The 21,999-nt window shown below is 45.4% G+C and overlaps 2 protein-coding genes across 2 annotated transcripts in view; one reads left to right on the forward strand and one right to left on the reverse strand.

The window, feature by feature from the left end:
- The first annotated feature begins 215 nt into the window (after window positions 1-215).
- LOC102874540 (chromosome unknown open reading frame, human C14orf1) lies at window positions 216-12,807 on the forward strand. Its single transcript, XM_006884664.1, has 5 exons — window positions 216-259; window positions 4,867-5,030; window positions 7,366-7,456; window positions 12,471-12,589; window positions 12,724-12,807. The coding sequence occupies exons 2-5, from the start codon at window positions 4,898-4,900 to the stop codon at window positions 12,801-12,803; spliced, it is 423 nt and encodes a 140-aa protein (XP_006884726.1). The 5' UTR covers window positions 216-259; window positions 4,867-4,897; the 3' UTR covers window positions 12,804-12,807.
- Window positions 12,808-18,686: 5,879 nt separating this feature from the next.
- FLVCR2 (feline leukemia virus subgroup C cellular receptor family, member 2) overlaps window positions 18,687-21,999 on the reverse strand; it is an 83,310-nt gene continuing 79,997 nt past the window's right edge. The window contains exon 10 of the mRNA XM_006884778.1: window positions 18,687-18,758. Coding sequence (XP_006884840.1) covers window positions 18,687-18,758 — 72 coding nt within the window. The remainder of the gene's footprint in view (window positions 18,759-21,999) is intronic.

Genomic DNA, 21,999 nt, shown 5'->3' on the forward strand with positions numbered 1-21,999 from the left:
GAGGCTTGGACAGCAGCAACCACTGATTGGCAGTAAGGGTTCACTCCCCATCTCCTGCTCCGAGCAAAGCTGCCGCAGCCAATCAAAGCGAGGACCACTGGAAACGGCCCAATCCTGGTGCCGAACTGAGAAAGGGAGTGGGGATAAATGGCACAGGTGGACGCGAGGCTGGAGCGATCTTGTGCGAGCTCCTCTGTTGCTGCTGCTGCTGCTGCTGCTGCTGCTGCTGCTGCTGTTGTGCTGGAAGTCCGGTTGCCAGGTAATGAGATTATGGGTGAAAAGAGGGACGATAAGGACATAGAGTCTGGGAAAGTGGGGGTAGGGGGTAGGAAGATTCCTGGAATGTAATCTTTTGGGGGTAAAGAGAGCTAGAAAGATGGAGAAAAGGGAGAGCAATGAGGATGGAGAAGGCTTGAGCAGTCCTGAAAACAAATGAGTAGATTAATGAGTGAGAAGCTGCTATAAGTTTAGCCTTATGCAAGGATCTTCACTTTCTTGTAATAATCTTTGAGATACATTTTTGTCTGTTTTTCAGATGAGGGAATCATAGGGGAACCAAGGTTGGAAAGTTAAGTGTAAATGGCTTTCTCGGAGTCATGCAGGTACTAAAAGGTAGTACCAAGGTAGGAACGCCTCTCTCTGGAGTCTACAGTTTAACACCAGACCTTTGCTTAGGGCAGGGCAGAATTTGGAGAAAAATGGTCTTGACTCATTGCCTTTGAGCCTGAACTGATTCATAGCTGACCCTCCAGCAGGTCAGGAGGCTGTAAATTGCAGAGGAGCTGCTTTCTCCCCAGAGCTGCTGGTGAATTCAAGCCAGTTACCTTAAGGTTAGCAGCACAGATCCCTCAACGTTATGTCATTATTGTTGTTGTTGTTGTTGTTGTTGTTAGGTGCCCTCGAGGCAAATACAACTCATAACGACCTTATGAACAACGGATCTGAAGCCTGCCCTGTCCTGTGCCATCCTCATCATCTTTGTCACTCTAGAGCCCATTGTTACGGACTCTGTGTCAGACCATCTCGTGGAGGGTCTTCCTCTTCTTCACTCTCAACTTTTTCAAGCTTGCTCTCCTCCCATTCTACAAACCAGTCCCTCCTAATAATGTGTCCAAAGTATGTGAGATGAAGTTTCACTGTCCTGTGCCAGTGGAGTAATCTAATGGTTTGGGGACATTGGCTTAAGGGATTGATAGGTCAGTTCAGAATTTTGCTCAGGACCTGTGCTCATCAGCACATTTGTCAGGATTTCTAAGACCTTCTGTGACTTGGAAAACATTTCTGCTGGAAAAGGGAAGCCTTCCATGAGCTTTTCTTGACCCTGCAAGGAGAGAACTTGAGCGAGAATGAGATAATAAGGATGGGGGTTGACAGATCTGGCTACACTGTAACTGCCTTTAATGTCCACTTGAACACTAATCTCCCTGGACCAGAACAGAAATTCTCTCTGAACTTCCCTGAAGGGTTCATCAGTCTCCCCTTACACTACAGCTCGCTTGCTCACTCACTCAGTTCTCTCTATCTCTCTGTGTGTGTGTGGTGTGTGTAAGAGACCGTATAATCTAGGACCATTGCCAACTTTTCTGTCTCCCTCAGTTTGGTAGAATAAGACTAGATTGAAATCTCTGTGCTGCCAAAGTCACAAAGAAAGCCTGACAGTTTATTTCCACTTCAAGCCCAAGAAGTTAGCCTGGAGATAAGAAAATGTACAGCAATAAAAACACTAGACAATTTTTTTTTTAAAAAAAGTTAACCTGTCACAGATAAGCCTTGAACCAAAAAAACCATGGAAATGGAAAGAGACAATTTTATTATTACATCCTTCATCCATATAGGTTTAACTCTTTTTATGACTTGTAAGACATATCTCCCACCAATATTATCAACCTCTCAGAATTGTAGTCTGTGCGCCTGCCCTCCAGGGACCTATTACCTGTATGAACCTGAAGAAATGGGCCTTTTACATCATCAGGCCTGCCAGCAGAATCCACTTGGGACATACAGGCACGACTTAGTTGTAACAAAACCCATATTAAGTTTAAAAAAAAAATTCATGTGACTTTAGCATACTTTCCATTACCAAAACAACACATGGTCTCAAAAAATGAAAGCTGAAACTAAATGCAAGAGATAAATTACTTGAAATCACTAGTCCTCAAAGATTGATAAAACCTTCCAAAAAAGTATGTAATAAATTAAAAAAAAAGTATTTTATGCACAACCTGCCTTTGAGCCGTGGTATTGGAGAAAAGCACTGAACATCCAATAGATGACCAAGAGAACAAACAGATACATCTTGGAGAGGGTGCAGCCAGAGTGCTCTTGGGAGAAAAGAATGATGAGGCTTTGCCTCACAAATTTTGGGCATATTTCTAGGAGAGTCTATTCCTTGGAGAAGGACATGATGTTGGGAAGGTAGGAGGGTCATCGAAGGAGAGGAAGACCCTCAACCAGGTAGATTGACAGGGTAACTGCTGCAAAGGTCTCTTGTGTGTCAGGAAGTGTGAGGATGGTGCAGGATAGAACAGGGTTCAGATCTTTTGTTCATAGGGTCGCTATGAGTCGTACTCTACTGCACTTAACAACAACATAAATAGATATCAGTAGGTATGCTTGTCTTTCTGGAGACCAAAATATCCCGTCACTATGAGGTCGTATTCCAGAGTAAGAACTGACAGACTATAGTTTATATTCAGTCCTGATATATATTTGATGTGTGGCCATGGGCAGATAACTTCTTTGTGCCAGCTCTCACCTGCATATCTTGTTGTAAGAAATAAATGCAGTAGCATATGTCAGTAGCTTGGCACAGTGTGCGACCCCTCGCAGTGTCCAATAATGGTTAGCTACTTAAAAAAAAAAATTTAAAGTTTAGCCATTGTAATTTCTCTTGCTTCCAGACAAGATTGCTAATTCCTTCTTCGTGAAAAATTTCCCCTAGTTTTCAAGCTATTTCTTTTTCACTTTTAGACTATTCTAGCGTTCGTCAGAACAGAGCAAGGGAACACTGCATAGTTCAAAATTGGGAAGGGCGTACACCAGGGATGCATCCTATCTCCATACCTTTTCAACCTGTATGCAGAAACAGATTATCCGGGAGGCTGGGCTCGATGAGGAGAAATGTGGGGTCAAGATTGGTGGAAGATCTATCAACAAACAATCTACGTTATGCAGATGACACAACCCTGCTTACTGAAACTGAGGAGGACCTGAAGTGCTTGCTGCAGAGGGTCAAGGACTGCAATATGGATTGAGGTTCAATGTCAAGAAGACAAAGATTCTCACCACTGGACCAACTGGCAGCATCAGGATGGATGGTGAAGAGATTAAGATTGTTCACAGCTTTAGTTTGCTTGGTTCCACAGTCAACACTCTTGGCACCAGTGGCCAGGAAATTAAAAGGCATATTGCCATGGGAAAGTCTGCTATTAGGGACCTCTCCAAAGTACTGAAGAGCAGTGGTGTCTCTCTGGAGACTAAGGTGCGTCTGATACAGGCCATGGTCTTTGCTATCACTTGTTATGCATCAGAGAGTTGGACCATGACCACGGAAGATAGAAGGAGAATTGATGCCTTTGAGCTGTGGTGCTGGAGAAGAGTATTGAGAATACCATGGACTGCTAGGAAAACAAACAGATTCATCCTGGAAAGGATTAAACCGGGTGGCTCCTTGGAGGCAAGGATTCTGAGGCTCCGTCTATCATACTTTGGACATGTTGTAAGGAGGGACCGGTCCTTGGAGAGGGACATCATGCTTGGGAGGGTAGAGGGACAGCGCAGGAGGGGAAGGCTCTCTGTGAGGTGGATTGATTCCATGACTGGGGTAATCAGGATGGGAGTGTCAGAGACAGTGCGATTGGCACAGGACAGAGCAGAGTTTAGGGCTCTTGTACATAGGGTCGCTGTGAGTTGCAAGCGACTCGACGGCACATAACAACAGCAACAAGAAGAGTATATGCAGTATGATGTGCCCGAGACCCAGAATATGGAAAAACCTCCAGGTACAAATAATGACCTCACTCCATAGGCTCTACTCAAAATGTTGCATAACCAGGTCGGTATCGGCTAGTATTTGTGTGATCACCTTTGAGTTACTTACATCACAAAGGAATGCTATGGGGTGGGGGGGAGAGGCGGAGGGGAAGCGGAAAAACCAGGCTAGAAGTAAGTTTAGAAGGATTGATTCTAACCAGGACAAAGAGCTCGCACTTGGTCAGAGGTCAGTACTGAACCACTTACTGCAAGTTTGCTGTTCATTCATCATAATTTTGGGGTCTAAATATTGAGCTAGAGAGTGAATAAGGATGACAGAAGAATTAATGCCTTTGAACTGTGGTGCTGGAGAAGAATACTGAATATCCCATGGCCTGCCAATAGAAAAACAGATGCTTCTTGGAGAAGGTGGAGCCAGAGTGCACCTTGGAGGCAAAGATGATTAAGCTTCATCTCTCATAGTTTGGACATGTTGCTAAGAGGTTCTTTGGAAAGGGACATCATACTTGGGAAGGTGGAGCGATGGTGAAAGAAAAGAAGACCCTCAACCAGGTGGATTGACACAGTGACTGCAGCACTGAGCTCAAGTGTGTCAGATTGTGAGGATGGCACAAGTCAGGACAGGGGTCAGATTTGTTTTTCACAGGGTTGCTATGAGTTGGACTCAACTCAGTGGGATGTAATAGCCACAAATATTGAGACCAATTACTATGAACCTTAAACAGAATAACCTTAAGATTATCCACCTCCTTTCCTTCTTTTGAAACTATATATGGATAAGCCTAAGCGACCTGAAGGGAACAGAACTACGAGAGCTTATGTATGAAGTAGACTGGCCCTCACTGTCTCAAATCTTTTGGCTTTATTTCCAAGGCAGAAAATCCTTTCACAGTTAAGGAGAGTCATGGGCCGTTTCCTGAATGTATTACGGAGCTGGCTGGTTATGGTTTCCATCATTGCCGCGGGGAACACATTACAGAGCTTCCGAGATCACAGCTTTCTTTATGAGAAGCTCTACACTGGCAAGCCAAACCTCGGTAAGTGGTCAAAAACTGAATCCATACTTCTGTATGGATGCACTTCACAGTAACCAAACCAGGCTGCGCATCAGACCAACCTCAGAAACATCAAAACAAAAAGTACAAGGGTCATTTTCTCCTGTTGAACCCCTCACTCCTGATCGGAGCCCAGGAATCTATTTAAAAATATTCACGTGATTCTCATACTGCCTAACGTAGCCTTTGAGAACCAGTGGAATAATGGACTTTGTGACTAGCACTTGATTCTTTGTTCCACCATGGTTCTCTGGTTACCTTTTCATTCATTGTACATCATCTTGGGCTATTAATGTATACAGATAGTATTTGTAAGGACATATAAGGAAATAGTCATAAATTGGCACTGTGATGCCTCATGAAATACCAGGAAATCATGCCCATTACCATCAAGTAGATTCCGATTGTAGGACAGAATATAACAGCCCCATATGTTTTGAGGGCTGTAGTATTTTGTAGAATCATTACCCCCACCCCTTCCTCCTGCAGAGCTGCTAGTGGAATGCAAACCTTTTAACAGCCAAGTTCATGGTGCCACACTAGAAAAGTCATAAAGAAGCTTTCCTGTTATCTCTTCAGCTTGCCCTCTTCAGAAATGAGGTTGGGATACACATGGTTTATATTCCATGTTACACATGACGAGGTATTAAACCCAGGGGCATCCCAGGCTGTGACGTAGTCTCTGAAAAGACACTTAGAATTCCTGCCTCTAAGCCGATCCTCCAAAATGAAACTTCAGAAGAAGGTACATGGTGGGTTTCACCAGCTCCCTGAACCTCTCTCCTAAGCGCATTTTTGGATTTCATCTTGCACTTTCACTGCATTGATGTGTGGGACGGTTGGACCTACAGCGTAGTTCTCCAGCAGCTGTAACAATTCTCTGTCACATGTAGAGCTAACCTAGATTTCAGGCTCTGACCTGGCCCATTTTTTGTGTAACATCTGGGTATAACATGTAACTAACTAGGCTAAAGCTCATTTTGAACAAAGCTCAGGTACACTTAGGGTAAAGCGCTGGACAAAGAGGGCAGGCCAGTTCCATCTTCTCATCCTCATTTGCTACCCTGGGATCATTCAGGAGCCCTGTTCAGGTTCCCAGAATTGGTTCGAGGCTTGGATTTGAAAGGTTGAAACAGAAAGCCCAGTTGTCTGACTTGCTGAGGAGCACAGAGCTGAGCAGAAAGTGTGCCCATCCACCATTCCAGTGTCTCACCAACTAGAGAAATATCCTTAGTCTCTTCATAAAAAAAAAAAAAAAGATAAATTGGTTACTACAGAATGTGGCTCTCCAGAGCTCACAGCCAGATAGGCACCTGGCTTATGGAATATTTTTTATCTCACTGGAAGAGGTCTTCAAAGTTGTGAATCTGGTTTTCCAAAGGCTAGAAAATGCTTAAAGCCCAAATAGATGTTAATAGATTTTTCACTTGTCAGTCTTGTCCCTGCACATTTTGTCTTGCATCAGAGATCAACAGAGGGAGGTATCTGATCACTGTTCAGGCATTACCAAGTTGCTGGACACTTTAAATCAATGAGTGTACATTTAAATCACCCAGGTATGGAGTATCTAAAGGATGTATGGCCAGGATCATCCTCAAAAGAGAATCATTTAATTGGTCCAATAGCCAGATAGCAGATTTGTATAAATTTGCTGCTGTTGATTCTAAAAAGACCACCAGGATTAGGAACCACTATGTGATAGCATGTGACCTACACTTTTCAGGACAAGAGGTGTAACAGCGATTTCAGAGCTAACTTTCCAAAAGTAAGCTGTCCCAAAAGAAACAGTGCTTTGTTCACTACTGTGTGCACAGGAAACCAGTTTGGGTTTTGTTCACATAATGATACCAAAGATGTAGGCCTCTCAAAGGCCAAGGATGGGCATCTAGATTGACTGCAGAATCCCTGAGTTCTCTCCTGGACCAGCTTTGAACATATCCTCGTTGTATTCACAGACCAAGCTCTGCACACTTTTCCCTGGAGTCCCCTAAGGGATATTGTGTTTACTGCTGTTGTGCAAGATACTCTTATATCTGCCCCCAAAACCAGGTGGCTTCTAGCATCAGAGGGCAAGAACAACTCAATCCAAGGCTCTTTGTTGGGTTTCTGCTCTTATAACTCTTTCCCTACTTCAGACATGTGAAAAGGAGCCCAGCCATTCTCACTCTGGAATGCCCTCTAGTCCCCATGGCAGCATCAGAGCCTCCCTCCCACAGAGATTTCTGGCTCAGCTCCCCACCTTCCATCAAGTAGAAGGAGCTTGGCGGGAACCCCAACCCTCCCGTTCTTAACACTCTCGCTTTGTTCTCCTCTCCAGTGAATGGCCTCCAAGCTCGGACGTTTGGGATTTGGACACTGCTCTCATCAGTGATTCGCTGCCTCTGTGCCATCGACATCCACAATAAAACGTACGTAAGGAAGACTTTCACCATGTTTTTTGTTGCAACTCATATGCTAGGTATATACATTGCCCCCTCTCCTTGATATCCCATTAATCATTTTTAATTTCATCCTAGCATATGGATCATAGAAAGTTAATAAATTCTGTTTCTTCCAGGCCTAAAAGATAAAATAGCCTTAACAAGTCTTTAAAGTCAGGAACATTTCAGAACTGGCAGCTGCAGCGTTATCCACTGGCTGGGGATATAGCTCATGGGTAGAGCATTTGACTGCATCATCCTCTGGCCTGCACCATTCCCCTCCACCTTTCCTCTGAGAATCAGCCTTTATTCCACTAACTTGGAATGGAACGGTTGGCCCTTCAGAATGCATGGATGTGGCCATTCACAGATTGAATATACTGAGCCTGGGGAACAGCAGGTGGTCAAAGCAATACTTCAGAGGCTGAGTGGAGTATAATGTGGTATTCACATAGCCTTGACATTGTAGTAGGTATGATGAGTAATCTAAAGATGATTTAAGGATCCTTGATGGAAAAGTGAGGGTGCTCTGGTGGTGTAGTAAATAGCATATCAGGCTGCTAACTGAAAGGTTGGCAGTTTGAATTCACTAGCCGCTCCGTGGGAGTAAGACAGGCACAGAGTCCCCTCCCATAAAGGTTTACAGTCTCAGAAACCACATGGAGGGTTGGTGTGAGTCAAAACTAACTCAACAGCAGTGGCCTGAGTTTGGTTCGATTCGATTCAATGGCGTAGTGGTTTAAGCGTTGAGTTCCTCACTGAAAGGTCAGAGCCCATTGATCACCAGCATTTCCACAGGGGAAAGGGATGGAGCAGCAGTCTGTTCTCGATAAGGTTTACAGCTTCATGTAATGTTCTCCGGAGGAGATGCTGGTGAGGTCAGTGGCTGTGCAGCAATGAAAGAAAGAGGGCAAATGGGATGAGGGAGAGGGAGGAAAATGTGCAACAACGAGTGAATGGAAATTCAAGTTTTCTGTAAACTTTCATTAAAATAGCAATAAAAAAATTTAAAAAAAGATTTACAGCTTTGAACTTTGGTTAAGCATTGTATTAAGTTAATTGAATTCGTTAATGGCAATTACTGCCTATGAATAATTGGTGGAGGGGGAAATGAGGTTTGTAAACTTTCACTAAAATAGACTGGAAAAAAAATTTACAGCCTTGGAAACCCAGTGAGGGTCCTTGGTGTACAGCCTTGAAAACCCAGTGAGGTAATTCGTTTACAGCCTTGGAAACCCAGTGAGGTAGTTCGTTTACAGCCTTAGAAACCCAGTGAGGTAGTTCATTTACAGCCTTGGAAACCAGTGGGCTGATTCTCTTGTCCTGTAGGGCAGCTGAGAGCTGAATTTGACTTGATGACAGCCTGAGAGATGATTTCAAGTATATGGGGAATGAGGAGTAAGGGCAGGTCCTATAGAAAGCCTCTGCCATTTTATATAAAGGACTTGTGCACCCGCAGATTTTTCATATCTGAGGGGGTTCTGGAGCCCATCCCCACAAATATCAAGGGATGCTCATTCTTTTTAGAGCAATTGCCCACACACATATTATTTTCTCACACTCCTCCTTAGGAAAATATCTAGGAAAAAACACAGCCCACAAGTAAACTCAGTCGTGGAGGAAGGATATAAGCCAGGACTCCTGAGAAACAACTGTAGTCACGGGCTGTGCTCCAGATACCGGCTCTGTCCACTTGAGGGGGCTCAAGCTTCCTTCACAAGAGTCATTACGATAAAGGCTGAAGCATTGGTGCAGGTCAGTGGATGAGGCTGTCAAAAGGCCGGCTTCACTCGAAAATACTGCATTTTTATCTAAACCCTCAGCATCTTCTGAGGAGGGAGAAGGTATTAATATTTCTGAGCCCCCTCATACCAGGAGTTTCACCTACATAACCTTGATTAAAACTCCTTAGAACAGCCCTGGAAGATAGTGGTTCTCATTCCTTCTTTTGCAAATCTAGATACTAGAGACCCAATTAATTTACTCTGGGGAAGATTGACTCAAGTGGGATTTGAAGCAAGACTGTTGGCCCCGACATCTCTCCAACTTTATAATAGTTTTTTTTCCTTTGAACTTGAAACTCTGATTTACTTGTCCTAGATTAACATATATTTTTGGAAGCAATATGGTTTAGTGGAAAAAAACCCGGGAGTGAGGATGAAAATAAGAAAATGAGATCTAGTCTTAATTCTATTGGTAACTAGTTTTGTAGAAGCAAATTTGTTTTTTTTACCTCCCTTGTACCTGTCTTCCACCTTCATCCATGAATTGAGAATTTTCTGTTCTGCCTCTCAAGGACACTGGGAAGAAGGAGGCATTGAATGACCTTTCCAAAGACCTTTGCCAGGCTGAAGAATTCTTGATAGGTGCAAGGGGTGTATCTTTTGTGACTTATGCTTTTGGAGTGAGCAGAGATAATTCAGAACATATCTGTACCTCTACCAACCATTCATTTTTCCTCTGTTCCCAAACAGCTGCCAGTACTGACTTCCTTGTTTTCCAGATCTCTAGTATCCTAGGACTTTGATCTGTACACCTCTGATGTGCACTCTGATCTTGTTCCCTCCCTAACTGGAAACGCAAAATCAACACCCATGTGCAGAGATTTACTCAATGTAAGAAAATACTCACCGAGCCCCATTGCCATCAAGTCATTTCCAACCCCTCGCAGCTCTAGAGGACAGAGTCGAGATGCCCACAGATGGTTCCCAATGCTGTAATCTTTATGGAAGCCGACTGCCACATCTTTCTCCATGGGCTTTTTACCACTGACCTTTTGGTTAGCAGCAGAGCACCTCATCGCAGAACCAGCAGGGCTTAAAAGCGTGCCCAAGAATCACATTTAGGATTCTATCCAAGGAGGGAGCAGAAGAATCAGCTCAGTATGGGATACCCAGGATGCCTTGCCTTACCTTTTCTTTTGTTTTTTTTTTAATTTAGTATTAAGTTCAATGAAAATTTACAGAGACTTTGGATTTCCATTCATTCATTGTTGCCCTTTTCTCCCCTCCCAACCCTCCCCCCTAGTACACTACCCTCTTGGAAAAATAAAAGAAAAATTCTTTCATCATTTTACAATCCCTCCCCCCAGGTCCACTCCACTATGCAGCCTTCGCTTTGGACTCCTGTCATGTCAAAAATTCCTAATCACATATCCTTTTTAAATAGTTTTCTCCCTCATCTGTTTCAATGCAGTATACATTATTGAACCCATCTTTCTCAGTCTCCCCCCAGCCCCAAGGTCAGTCCTGTTTTACAACAGTGGCACCATGCACTATTTGTCCTTTTGTGACTGAGCTACTTTACTCAGCATAATGTCCTCAAGGGTCACCCATTTTGAATAATAGTGCATGAGTTCCTTGTTTTCAATGCAGCGTAGTATTCACAATGTGAATATACCAAAGCTTCTCTATCCATTCGTTTGTTGATAGGCACTTCGGTTGTTTCCAGCTCCTTGCTATTGTGAACAAAGCTGTGATAAACATGGGTGTGCATGTATCTGCTTGGGTGTCAGTTATGGTCTCTTTGGGTTATGTTCCCAGCAGTGGAATAGCTGGGTCAAATGGTATCTGTATTTGCAGCTTTTTGAGAAAGCACCATACCGCCTTCCACAGTGGTTGCACCATTTTACACTTCCACCAACAGTGAATAAGGGTTCCAGTTTCTCCACAACCTCACCAGCATTTGTTGCTTGCTGTTAAATGTTGCTATTCTGACTGGGGTGAGGTGATATAGTTGTTTGGTAGCTGTTCTTATAGTATCTTATGAACAAACATCTAAGGCGTATATATTCAACTGTTAAGATACGGTGGAGCTGGACCTTGTAACCCAGAAATTCATTATTTCTGTTACTTTTTTTTTATGTTTGAAATGTTTCATAATTTAAAAAATTGTATGGGTCCTAGAAAGCTGTTAGGAGTCTGAGTGTTCACAGCCCATCGCCCTGTTCCTTCCCACCCAGCATGGTTGAAGCCAAAGAACAAGCACTCATCCCCTGAGGGAAGTGTCCTCCATCTGACCACCTTCCCCGACTGGACAGTGTGACCTGCTGGTGTGGCGAGAGTCTCTAAAGCCCCGGAAGGTCCTTATCACTGCTTCCTGTTCAGGTCCCTCATTCTGTGACACGTGTCACATGAGCACAGCCAAACACCTAGCAGGCGGGTTCTGACTGCAGAGTCAAGCAAGTTTGTGAAAGAAGCAAATTGTGATCCACAGTTGTCCGCGGTGCATGCATAAGGTAGTCCAAATCCGGATTCTGCCGTGCCATTGCAGGGCTGCCTGCCTGCAAACGCTTGGTCCTCTCAGCACGCCAGATGTCATCTCAGTTTTGCTAATTAAGTTGATTTTGACCTTTCAAATGCAGAACAGCAGACCTGTTTCTGAGACATCTTTTAGAGGGTTAGAATTGTCGATCTTTTGAGAGTGAAGTGCTTAACCATTTTTCCCTGTTATTGTTATGTGCCTTTGAGGTCAGAACTAACTCGTAGCTCACCCTCCAGCAAATTTTCAGAGACTATAAATCACACAGGAGTAGATTGCCCATCTTTTTCCCTTGGAGCAGCTGGTGGATTCGAACCACATGCCTTTGGATTCACAACATAATTCCTTACCACTAGGCCACCAGAGACCCCTGCTCAGTTTTGCCCTAGGTGGGAATAAATAAGATCAAGTAAGCAGGTCTTTGTCAGAAACGATTCTCTTTTTTTCCCCCCTCCCTTTAGCCGTGGTCACTTCCTGAGCTTTATGTTTATCAAGTCTCTGGTGGCTTAGTGGTAAGGTGGTGTGCTGCTAACCCAAAGGCACACAGTTCGAATCTACCAGCTGTCTGAGGGAAAATGATGAGCAGTCTTCTCTTCTGAAATTTAATTGCCTTTGAAAATCCGCTGGAGGGTCAGCTGTGAGTCAGCTCCAAGTCAATGGCAGTGAGTTTGAGGGGTTTTTTAACACTAACTCTTGACTGATGTTCTTCCCGTCTTCTGTGCTGTCTTCTGCTTCCTCATAGGCTCTACCACATCACCCTCTGGACCTTCCTCCTCGCCATGGGCCATTTCCTCTCTGAGTTGTTTGTATTCGGGACAGCGGCTCCCACGATTGGTGTCCTGGCACCCCTGATGGTGGCAAGTAAGCAAACATACACTCGCCCTGTCCCTTCCATGGGGAACCCCCACACTGTGGCCGGAGCAGGAGAGTGGGTGTGCAGAGAATACAGAGGGGCAGTGTTGAGGCTGACTCCTAGCCCCTTCTGTGTATTGAAGGTCTGTCCATCCTGGGGATGCTGGTTGGACTCCGGTACCTGGAAGTAGAGCCAGTGTCAAGACAGAAAAAGAGAAACTGAGGCCGACCCGACCCCTTCGAGACTTCAGCTTCCACCTTTACTGTCCTCTCCCCTCATTCTCTCTGCTCTTTACGTTGATCTTGTCTGATCCACCATCAGTCATTTAACCCACTTCTCACCTTTTCCATTTTTCACTTTTTTCATTTTAAAAAAAATTTAAGATACAGCATATACACTTATAGGTGTATAGCATGTATGTACATTTTAAGGAATAATTTGAAATTACCAGCACCTCAGAAAGCCACCATTGTCACCTTCCCCTGCCATCACAATTGCATCCTCTCCCAGGTTCCCATCCCAGCCTCTGCCTTTTTTCCTTTGACTTATGTTGTGAGAACATGTGAATGAGGATCCCTAAAGCTGCCATGACTTAGAGCAGCTGTGACCAACAGGTAGCCCTTCTAGACTGGGGTCTCCTCTGCTATTGGACCCAAGGCCGAGACCATCTGAGGGGCCGGCAGTTCTTCAAAGGGCGGCCCCCTTCTGAGCATGCAGAACACGGCTCTTTTACATACATGTGGATTGGGGTCAGGAGACTATTTTTAGACCTTCTGGTCAACTGTATTTGTGTAACCAATTTTGTAATAAATAGAAAAAGCTTCTGATCAGCCCTTGTCACCACTGGGCCTATTGGCAACATCATGATGGATGGTGAAGAGATTGAGATTGTGAACAGCTTTAGTTTGCTTGGCTCCACAGTCAACACTCTTGGCACCAGCAGCCAGGAAATTAAAAGAAATATTGCGATGGGAAAGTCTGCTCTCAGGGACCTCTCCAGAGTACTGAAAGGCAACAGTGTCAGTTTAAGGTGTGCCTGATCCAGACCATTGTCTTGCAGTTACTTGCTATGTGTCAGAAAGCTGGACAACGACTAGGGATGGTAGAAGGAGAATAGATGCCTTTGAGCTGTGGTGCTGAAGAGTATTGCATATATTATGGACTTCGCAAGCGACTCGATGGCACATAACAACAACAACAGGAGAAAAAAAGGTTCATCCTGGAGAGGGTGAAGCCAGGCTGCTCCTTGGAGGCAAGGATTCTGAAGCTTCATCTGCCGTACTTTGGACATGTTGCAAAGAGGGATCAGTCCTTGGAGAGGGATGTCATGCTGAGGAGGGTGGAGGGACAGTGCAGGAGAGGAAGACCCTCGATAAGATCAATTGATTCAGTGACTGGGGTAACGGGGCTAGGTGTGTCAGAGACAGGAAGGTTGGCACACACTAGAGCAGGGTTCAGGGATGTTGTACAAAGGGTCGCTATGAGTCACAAGCGACTCAATGGCACATAACAACATGAAAAGAATACCCGTTACTCTTTGTTCCAAAACTAGCAAGCCTGACTCCTCCAGTTCATCCTGTCCCTTGCTCTTTTCTCTGTGTGAAGTTGTATCTTCCTCCTTCCTGCCCACCTTCAAGATTCACAGAATAGCCAGAACCTCTTCTTGGGAAGAAATAAATTCTTCTGCACCCAGCAAGATAGAAGAGCTGTATGTCCAGGAACGGGAAAACTAAGTCCCGAGGGTAATGGAGGAAGAATTGTCCCAAGAATCTTACCGAAAGGGCCCCACACTGGCTGAGCCTCGCACAAGCTCTAGAGTCAAGAGCTCACTCACTGCACAAGTATTTACTGCAGGCCAGACACTTAGGATAAAGACACAAACAACACAAGCAGTATTCCTGCCCGTGGACCTAATGTTACAGTCCAGGAAACACCACCAGCAAGTCAACACTTGACAGAACCTCCGATAGTGATGTTATGTGCCGTCGAGTCAACCATGGCTCATAGCGACCCTACAAACAGCCCTGCACCCTGCCCTGTCTCTATCCTGTTTCTCACACGCTTGCCCCCATTGCCACAGTCACCATGGCAGTCCATCTTATTAGGGGTCTTCCTCTCCTGCACTGACCCTCTAGGTATTGAGATCAAATCTGTTTGTAAGAGAAAACCCTTGCTGAGGAGAGGGAGTAAGAACAAGACCTGAATGCCCAGGAACCAGCCGTCCTGCGCTCCGAAGCCAGCATCTCAGGTAGAGGGCATCTCAAGTACCCGGAGAAAACAGCCTTGTATAAGGAGCCAAAGTAAGATTAATGTAAGCATACAGTGTGGAGAAGAGCCACTAAGTGAAAGGTAGGAGATATGGTCAGAAAAGGAGGCAGGGCCATTTAAGGCTACGCAAGCAAAATTGGAGTTTATACTTAAGTGCATTGGAAAACCCAAAATTGTTCCGGCTCTCTACATAAAGGACAAAGTATACATTACGCTAGCTTAAATGATAAGAAAAACACTCATACTTAAAGGATCATAGGCTTCAGGAATGGTTTGATCAAGTCTCCAGCTCCCGTATTCTGCACGTTCTTTTGCCTCTGCCCTCTTCTCTATGTTGGCTTTATCTTCAGACTGGCTTCTCTTAAGGTGCTGAAAGTGGTTGCAACACTTCCAGACCTTACAGGCCCAACACCACTACGGGAAAAAAGTAGTTCAGTGGTAGAACCTTTTCCTTAGTCACTAGCTATCGTAAGGAGATAACAAGAATAACAGTGATCTACAAAGAGTTAACGTTTCAGTGTAGGGCCACTTAAAGGGCAAAGAAAAAAACAAATGGAAGCATAAGATGATTTGAGTGCTCTCAGTATATATTGTAGAAATGACTGTAGAAAAAGGCAAATCACAAAGGATAAGGTAGGTAAACTGTGTCGCAGACACTTGAAATATTAGCTGCCTTCAGCCCAGGCTTGGCTCCCTTCCCGGATGTTTTAAAGTAGCAGCTACATATCTCCAACTGAGAATGGCTAACAGATAAGGTGCCAGCATGCTACTAGCACTCTGCATACCCTTTTGGGGGGAAATGTACAGAAAAATGACAGCAGGTCGTCCAAGTAAATCCAGAGTCATGATTGGGAAGGGAGAAGCAGCAGTGGGTGGGACAGTCCACAAGGGGAATGACAAAAGGAAGCTGTACTGCACATGCTGTGCTCAAGCTGTGGGACTTTGGCCAGACCAAGCCAGTGTGTGGCAGCTGTGCTCATGGGGCAGACCTCCCACCCCACCTTTGAGGCAGAGCCAGAAACAACAATGGGCTCTTGTCAGCAGTTACGAGCTGGTAAAGTTACACAGTTGGAAGAGGTCAGGGCCATGCACTGCGTGTTGAGTTGTAGCTCTCCACTTGGGCAAAGGTAATGTCCATAATCTTGTCTTACAAAAAAAAATCACCCACCAAGGGTAACCCTCTACAAGATGACTGACACGGTGACCAGCAGTGGGCATGAGCATAACAGAGATGAGAAGGCTGGGGCGGGATAGGGCAAGGCTTTGATCTCGTTTGTAGGGTCGCTGTGAGTCATCATCAACAGCACCTAACGACAACTACAACAGAGCTCCTTCTGTGGAGGCCAGAGGACCACCTTCCTAGCTTTAGCCCACCTGCACCTTGTCGTGTACAATAGAGTCAAGCCATAGCTGACCCTCCAGCAGGTTTTCAGAGGCTGTTAATCGCAATGGAGGAGATTGCCCATCTTTCTTCTGCGGAGCAGCTAGTGGCCTTGAACCACATGTCTAGGGACTGCAGTGTATCTTCTTGCTACTAGGCCACCAGAACTCCCTTCCTGCACCTTGTTGTTGTTATGTGCCATCGAGTCGTTTGCACCTCATAGTGACCCTATGTACAAGAGCCCTAAATGCCGTTCTATCCTGTGCCAACCTCACTGTCTCAAACACATTCATTCCCACCACTCCAGTCACAGAATCAATCCATCTCATCGAGGGTCTTCCTCTCCTGTGCCGTCCCTCCACTCTCCCAAAAAACGAAGTCCCTCTCCAATTACCAGTCCCTCCTTGTAACATGCCCAAAGTATGTCAGACAAAGCTTCAGAATCCTTGACTCCAGGGAGCATTCTGGCTTCACCCTCTCCAGGACAAACCTGTTTGTCCTGCACCTTAGTCCTGATAAATGGGAATCATTTCATGGGAATGACCAAATGCCACCTCTGACCCAACAGTGACAAGTCAGACCACTTTAAGAATCTTTTATTACTTTAAAATATCTGGCATCACAAATACAAAATACAGTTTTAAAATAAAGCCTGGGATTTGGTAAACATTTTGTTAATACATCTTTTTTAAGAGTTGGAAGAATAAACATTGCTCTCTTTATAAAAAAGTCACACCTGTCTTCCTCCCCTAACTGAATTCCCCCACCAAGTGTGAACTTTTAAAATGACAGAGACTGTGCCCTGGTTCATGCACAGGTCTACAAGCATACACAGGTCTACAAGCATACACCACAGGTCTGACCCCCCACTTGAGGTCAGTGGCCCCAGCACCCCAACACAGCAGCCAATGCAGGATGGACGCCCTGAGGGGCTGAAGCCAGCGCAGTGACCATGATGGCTGCTCAGCACTGTCCACCCTGTTAGTCACAGAAAGTACCGAAGTCCATGAGCCAGACAGCAGTACCGTCCAGAAAGGCAAGACGAGGTCAGTTTGGGTTGGCTTAGAGGGGGTCCCTTTAAATTTAGACCACCTGATAAAGAGTACTGCTTAACAGCTGCGTAAGGAGAGAGCTGATGCAGATACTGTCCCCACTCAAAGGCTGGATAGCCTGAAGGTGGCTCAGTTCTCATGTCAAAAGGCACAGTTTTTTTTTAATTTTATTATTTGTGTGTGTGCGTGTACCGTCAAATCAGATCTGACTGGTACAGGAGGAGATTGTCCCTCCTTCCTCGGCAGAGCATCTGGTGGATTCGAACCGTGCGCCTCTGGGATTGCAGTGCAGCTTCTTGCCACTAGGCCACCAGAGCTCCCCGCACATTTTTAATTCTTTTCCACTCATCTGTCAGAAACAGCTTTGGGTAAGATGGCAGTGATTTCCCTCACGTGGGCTAACAGCCAAATCTCCCATCATAGTGTCCAGAAAAAAACTTCAGGATGACACAATAACATGAGTCCCTCAGCCAAACTGCCTTTTAAAAAAGAACTTCCCCTTCCCAAAGTAGCCACTGAAGTCCTCAGTTGTGGGACTGCACAACCATGAAGTAGATCGATCCCCGCACGGCGGTGACCCCGTGTGTGCCGAGGAGCACTACTCAATGGGTTTGTTCACGGCTGTGTGATCCTTCGGAAGCAGATTGCCAGGCCTATCTTCCAAGGTACCTCTGAATGGGTTTAATCTGCCAACCTTAAGGCTAGGCGTCAAGCACTTAGCCAGTGGGGCCACCCAAGGATTCTGCTCAGTACTTTGCCCTCTCAAATTCATTTCTCCTTCACGGGTATATCCAACTGTCAAGTTTATTGATGTTTGTTTTCATCAGCTCTTAGGAAAAGAGAGTTTAGCAAGAATAGACCCCAACATTAGACCCAGAGAACCTAGGGCTAGACGTGCTGAAGGAGTTCTCTTGGTGTTTTCCCACCTCAGCTGTTGTCTGAGGACCCAGGAATGACCTTCAACCACAGTAACCACTATTGTTCCTTAGAACTGGGTTTTCTGTGAGGTCTTAAAATACTAGAAAAAGTTACATCCTGAATAAACTTTCTTCCTGTGAGAATTTTTCACACATTGTCCACAAGGGATGGAGCTGAAGAGGGACGATAAAGGACCAAGTCAGGACCAATATTCTACCAGCCTCTCCCGATAGCAGCTCCCACTTCCTAAACAAGGGAACCGAATCAGCACTTGATGAAAGGGAACGACTCTCCCACACTAAACCATCCAAGCTCTTGAGGGGGGTCCAGAAGCCATAAAGCACCACTGTCCAGGCCACAAATATTCCAGCTGGTCCCCTCCAAAGGCATCTCCAGCGAAGCCCTTCATGCTGGAGTGAAAGCTGCGCTGGATGACAAGGTGGGGGTGGTCTTGGTGTTTCCCTGAGTCACCACCACTATGTCCTCTCAGAAGTGCTCCTCCGACACGGGGGCTGGTACTTTGCTGATATTGCTCTCTTCCTCCTCCTCCTGGGGTTTCTACAAGGAAAGACAAGCAGACACTCCTTAGGGTCTAGGGGTATGAGGATTCCATCCTGACAGAAATAAGTGTTAAACACACTTGCTGGCAATCGAAGAGCCTTATCAAAAGGTCAAATGTGTTAACATCAGCACTTAGGAAAAGGAATTTCGTAACAGATCCCAGCTAAGGACAGGAGAAGCTGGGACTAAAGCGTTCTGAAGGCGTTGTTCTTGTTTCCCTCCCACGGAACTTTGGCTGTCATCTGAGGACCCAGGAATAACCTTAAGCCACAGAAGCTGACTCTCCTTAGACCCAGGCCCCTCAGCACCCTCCAGAAGGAATGAGGAGCACGAAACGAAGTTAACTGGCCCCCGCGATAAATGGGCTACACAAATAATCTAAACACAACAGCACAAGGTCATCAAGCAGAGAGCATATTAAGGGCCAGCGTTCAGTATTGCCACTGTCTCCAAAAACACCACAGCCCGTATCTCAACTCACTCAGAATTAAACAGAGCTCACCCTCCCTTCCCCTTCTGACAGCTTGAACATGCCGGCCAGGGCTGGTTACCCAGTAGCTGCCCCTAGTGCTGAATCTGCAACTCCAGACTCCTCTGTTTAGAGGTGACTTTACGATGAGTAAGATTACGATCATGTGTGTAGACACAGCATACAGACTTATTTGCAAGAAATAAAAAAAAAAAAGGTCAATTTGCTATTTCTCAAGGAGGGGCACAGGATCCATTTATAAAAAAAGAGTTTTCTAAGTTATAATTATCAAAGGGGCTTAAAATGAAATTATTGTTGTTGCCGTCATGTGCCTCTAAATCGTCTGACTACGCCTCATAGCAACCCTATGAACAGAGAGCTCTGACCCATGCCCTACCCTGAGCCGACCTCACCATCTCTGACACAGCTGACCCCACTGCCACACTCACTGTGTCAATCCATCTCATCCAGGGTCGTCCTCTCCTGCGCTTACCCTCCACACTTCCAACCATGATACCCTTCTCCAAGGACTGGTCCCTCCTGGCAGCATACCCAAAGTATGGGAGACGGAGCTTCAAAATACCTTGCCTCTAAGGAGCAACCTTGTTTGTGTCCCTAGGATGGGCACCTGGGTGACACTGTCACTGTAGGTATTTGTCTTCTGTCTTAAGAAGCACTTTGCTTGTTACTGCAAGGGTTCTTCTTGTTAGCATGGAGGCCCAGGCTTGGGCACAGCCAGCACCACTCCAGGGTGAGGAATGAGCAAGGCCGGGTGGACATGAGTGTTTTCTTGGCCAGGGTGTGTCATGGCACCCGCCCAGGGCAACAGCCAAGAGAACTATGCACCTCTCCTTCCCGTTCCCACAATCCTGTTCTCTTTTATCACTAGACCAAGAGTCTCAGGTATGAGGAGCCTTCCTTTATAGTAGGCAAAGAGCCTGTCTAAGGAAGTGAATCTGTCTCTCTTACACCAGCACACACCTCTTCCAAAGCCAGCACAGAAACCAGGGATTTGCCAGTATGGCCAAAAACTATCAATTAAAATAAAACTCAAGCCGGGAAGATTTTGGACAGTCATGGTCAGTCAATACCCGCTTTGTAGAATCTTGTGGGGTTTTTTATCACAACTGTGTATGTCACTGGTTAGCATGCAGAGCTGGCCAAGATCATGCCCCTGACGGCCCTTTCTTCACCAGGTAGCAAAGGGTGTGAGTGACTGGGCTTTAGAGCAGACCTGCTCTGTGACAGCCATGGCTTCCACGCTGCTGTCAGCCCCACGGGGGCTAAGGAAGTGAAGCAGACCCTTCCGATAATATCAAGCTTCTACGCCCTGAGGAAACAGAATAGACCCTCCCCACAATACCAAACATGCATAGATGCTTCCAGAAAGGCATAATTAGTTAGCTAGCAGTCAGCATACACAAGGCGGAATAAAGAACATGTGAAGAAACCTCTGGTCTCTGCTATAAATGCACTTCCCAAGCATTCTATACATAACAGTGCCACGATGTCATCCAGGAAAGAAGAAAACAAAAACGGGCCAATGTTCTATCATGCCACTGTCCCTGCAAAATAATACAGTCTGAAAGCCATTGTTCCTGACTTATTACTCTTGGGATTGAAACAACAAAGTCCACTCTCCCTTTGCTGGAAGTCTTCCATTCCTAACCAAGGCAATTTCCAAACTCCCACACTAAAGGAGACTGAGCCCACCACTCCAACCCTGATGAATGCACTTGGTTCAGGGTTCCACGGATTTGGCTGCAAGAATAAGGACGCCCTTCTTATCCTAAGCTCTGGTGGCCCAGTGAGTAAGGAGCTGTGCTGCCAACCCAAAAGCACATGGTTTGTATCTATCAACTGCTCTTTGGGAGAAAGATGGGCAGTCTTCTGTGTGATTTACAGCCTCTGAAAACCTGCTAGAGGGTCACCTATGAGGCAGTTCATAACAGCACGTAACAACTACAAGTAGTAGTGAAATATTAGAGTACTCTAAGTGCTGGACAAGCAGAGATGGGCATGTCTAGTTGCAGACATGAGTTTATAGTAGAATGTTGTTGTTGTTGTTGCTGTTGTTTTTAGATGCCATAGAGTCAAGTATGACTCATAGTGACCCTATGAACACAAGATCTGAACCCTGTCTTGTCCTGTGCCATCCTCACACTTCCTGACATACAAGAGCCCATTGCTGTAATCACCTTGTCGAGCCACCTAGTTGAAGGTCTTCCTCTCCTTTGCTGACCTTCCACCCTTCCCAACATCATGCCCCTCTCCAAGGAATAGCACCTTCTTGCAGTATGACCAAAGTAAGGTGAAGCCTCATCATTCTTGCCTCCAAAGACCACTCTGGATGCACCCTCTCCCAAGACATTATCTGTTCTCTTGCCCATCCATAGGATGTTCAGTGCTCTTCTCCAACACCACAGCTCAAAGGTGTCAGTTCTTTTTCTGTCATCCTTATTCATTGTCCAGCTCTTGGATGCATAGCTAGTAATTGGAAAGACTATGGCCTGAATCAGATGCACCTCAAACTGACATCACTATTCTTAAATAACTTGGGAAGGTCCCTAACTGCAGATTTTTCCAGTGCAGTGTGTCTACTTATTTCCTGACTGTTTGTACCAAGGGTGTTAATTATGGATCCAAGCAAGATGAAACTGTTGATAGTTTCAATCTCCTCTCCATCCTGACACTGCCTATTGGTCCAGTGGTAAGAACCTTTATTTTCTTGATATTGAGACATACTGAAGGCTGCATTCCTTGATCTTC

The sequence above is a fragment of the Elephantulus edwardii genome, unplaced genomic scaffold, assembly GCF_000299155.1.
Source record: "Elephantulus edwardii isolate Elephantulus edwardi_28Jun2011 unplaced genomic scaffold, EleEdw1.0 scaffold00037, whole genome shotgun sequence".
Taxonomy (NCBI): Eukaryota; Metazoa; Chordata; class Mammalia; order Macroscelidea; family Macroscelididae; genus Elephantulus; species Elephantulus edwardii.

Excerpts from the sequence above, each read along its gene's own strand:
- LOC102874540 (XM_006884664.1), top strand. The coding sequence starts at position 4,898 with ATGGGCCGTTTCCTGAATGTATTACGGAGCTGGCTGGTTATGGTTTCC. Across the intron at positions 5,031-7,365 it reads CACTGGCAAGCCAAACCTCG|TGAATGGCCTCCAAGCTCGG; the intron begins GTAAGTGGTCAA and ends TCTCCTCTCCAG. Across the intron at positions 7,457-12,470 it reads ATCGACATCCACAATAAAAC|GCTCTACCACATCACCCTCT; the intron begins GTACGTAAGGAA and ends GCTTCCTCATAG.